The 2753-nt window shown below is 29.5% G+C and overlaps 1 protein-coding gene across 1 annotated transcript in view; it reads right to left on the bottom strand.

Moving 5' to 3' along the window:
• Positions 1 to 1353: 1353 nt before the first annotated feature.
• The window catches only part of LOAG_18100 (hypothetical protein), a gene marked incomplete at both ends in the record, with an annotated part of 11970 nt that continues 10570 nt past the window's right edge, over positions 1354 to 2753 (bottom strand). Inside the window, 4 exons of the mRNA XM_020450768.1 lie at positions 1354 to 1539; positions 1735 to 1857; positions 1979 to 2113; positions 2421 to 2601. Coding sequence (XP_020305514.1) covers positions 1354 to 1539; positions 1735 to 1857; positions 1979 to 2113; positions 2421 to 2601 — 625 coding nt within the window. The remainder of the gene's footprint in view (positions 1540 to 1734; positions 1858 to 1978; positions 2114 to 2420; positions 2602 to 2753) is intronic.

The following is a 2753-nucleotide window of genomic DNA, read 5'->3' on the forward strand; positions in this document are numbered from 1 at the left end:
AGAAGTAAACAATAACTATGACAAAGATATTAAAATAAATTATTATACGAATTAAGTAGGAAAAAAGAAAAAAAACATTATTGGTTACATTTAAACATAAGTATTTGCGCTAAATTAGCAATGCTGCTATTAATATTATTTGGGAAATGAATTCTACCAGAAATTTATGAGATGTGAAAATTTTCACATATATTTTATTGTTTTAATGCATATAATTCTAGCTGAAATTTTCACCTATAAATTGAAAATCTGATTTTTCGAAATTTAAAACAATTTGCTCTCGAATTAAACGAAAATTTAGGATGAAGTTAAAATAATGATTTTTTACTGTCAAAGTTAAGCTAAGATTTGGAATTTTTAGCAAGATATCAGAAACGATTTTTAACAAACAATGTATACATTTTAACACTATAATCAGGGCAGAAAAACGACGATAAATTAATTAACACCAAGACCATTTACTAAGTAAGTAATGGTGCCAAGGTATGACAAAAAACCTAAGTAAGGATATTTTGGCACGATGAGAATACATGATAATTTGTTGATGATAAATACATGATAATTTGTTTACAGTAATTTGCTTTTAGCAATGTATCTACAATACTTACTTATTATAATAAAATACTAATAAACTTATACTTAAAACTGGAATAAGTTTTGTGCCAAAGATCGGAAATACGGAAAATTTGCTCATGGCAACCTGAGAATACAACAAAAACGAAAATCGACATTAATGACAGAATTACAAGAATGAATTACTTCAAAATGAAAATTATCAAGTAATTTGGTTTACAAACAAATAACATAATTATTGCGTTTGTTTTTTTTTCCATTTTATTTTTTGGAAAAGTGAAATTAAGAAGATTTTTTGCAAAAATTAAAATTAAGCAAAAAAATTGAAAAGAAAAGACAAAAATAATGACTTTTCACAATATCATTGGCCTATATAGAAAGTAAGCAAAAGAAAGAATAAATATAGCGATATTTCTATAAAACGAAATATGTTTTTTTTACTAAGAAACATAGATCCTTAGCAAATTTATTTCGAAATAAAAATTACTTAGTTTTTTTTTTTTGTACGGGACAGATTATCAGGTATGTTTATCAATCCATATGCTATTGTTTATAATAATCACTATGCTGATATAGTACTTGGAAATTATCAATTCCCTCAGTGTCTAATAAATTCTCCTCATTCTATTGTATTTAAAATTTCAATTTGAAAAGGCTAAACAACAATCCTCTAAAGTAAAATTAATAAAATCGAGCAAAACAAACGCGTATGTCATGTCAATGTTAACATGGCTACAGTAGATAATCATTTTGAAATTAAATCTTTTATTTATTAAAATTTTAAAATCTTTTATCACGACTGTAGCGTGGCGGTTGCGTCCGATAAGTAGGTGTCGAGTAGTACATCATTGACTGAGGAGTGGAAGATGGAGACGTTGAAACAACAATACCGGCAGTTTGGCGTAAATTACCATCGATCAGGTATTGTTTCCAATTAGAACGCAGTTCAATTGCCGAATCTCGTTCCTATGTTAAACTATGCTTTTATCGATTGGTTGATTGCATCATTTCAATGATAATTTATTAGCAATTTCCATCTACACATAAATATTTCAAAAAAAAGAAAGAAAAAAAAAGTCATCCAACTGAAGCATTTCAAATACCACCGAAAGAAAAAGAAAATGTAGCAGTAACATAAGATAGTTTGAAAATTTAACCAACCGAAGACCGCTCATCACGTAAAACATGTCGTGAGGTGGATGAATGAGACTGTCGCCTTTCCGGTTTTCGCCCATCATAACGTCGTGATTGCACTGGTGAGTGTGATTCAGGTAAATTTGAAGACTGAAATTTCATTAAACATCAACATTCCAAACTTTATTCAATGATTGAGAGGAAGCTTAGTAGTAATGAAGAAGATTGCTCAATTCTTCAACATCATGTGGTGATATTTTAATTTAATAACCAATGATGGCGGTTCTTCATAGATCGATTCGTCATTTGGTGAATGATCCTCGGTGGTCATTCGTCGTCGTTCTCGTCGAGGTGTATGTCGATTAGATAGGGTTACTCGTGGTGATGATGGTAGGCTGAGAGATTGCTGTAAAATAAAAATAAATAAGTAAATAAAAATTGATTTCAAAGCCTGGTAAAATAATCGCCACGAGATACTTATCAAAAATAAAGTTTTAATTTGGAAAAGTAAAAAGAAATCTAAAGACATCTTTCAGAAACTTCATTTTGAGTTATAAATTTACTGTCATTATATTACAAAGGATATTCCTAATTAACGATGGACTTTTTGATGCTTATTTACTAATCATATCAATTATCAGTTTACTTCATTTAATCTATTTGATAACTGCAATAAATTTTTCAAGGGAAGACAAAACTGCAGAAAAATTGACCTCGCTATTTTCACGACGTCGACTATTAGATGATCGATACATTGGATTCGGTTGATAGGGAAGTACATCAGGTATCAAGGCAGGAGCAACCGTAGCAGTTACCGGTAAATAACCCGCTGCTTTAGATGAAAGCAACATTCCTCTTGTAGTTGGTGGCGCTGCTAATGCATATGAATATTGTCTAAAAAGATATTTCACCAAGCATTATACATTTCCAAAAATTTTTCAATTCTTAATAATGGGGATATCGCTATGATGAATTATTTGCTTACCGGCTAATTGGATTTATGTAATTTTTTTTCTTTTTTTTTTGTTTTGTTTTCTAGTTCTAGA

Source organism: Loa loa, assembly GCF_000183805.2.
Source record: "Loa loa unplaced genomic scaffold supercont3.195, whole genome shotgun sequence".
Taxonomy (NCBI): Eukaryota; Metazoa; Nematoda; class Chromadorea; order Rhabditida; family Onchocercidae; genus Loa; species Loa loa.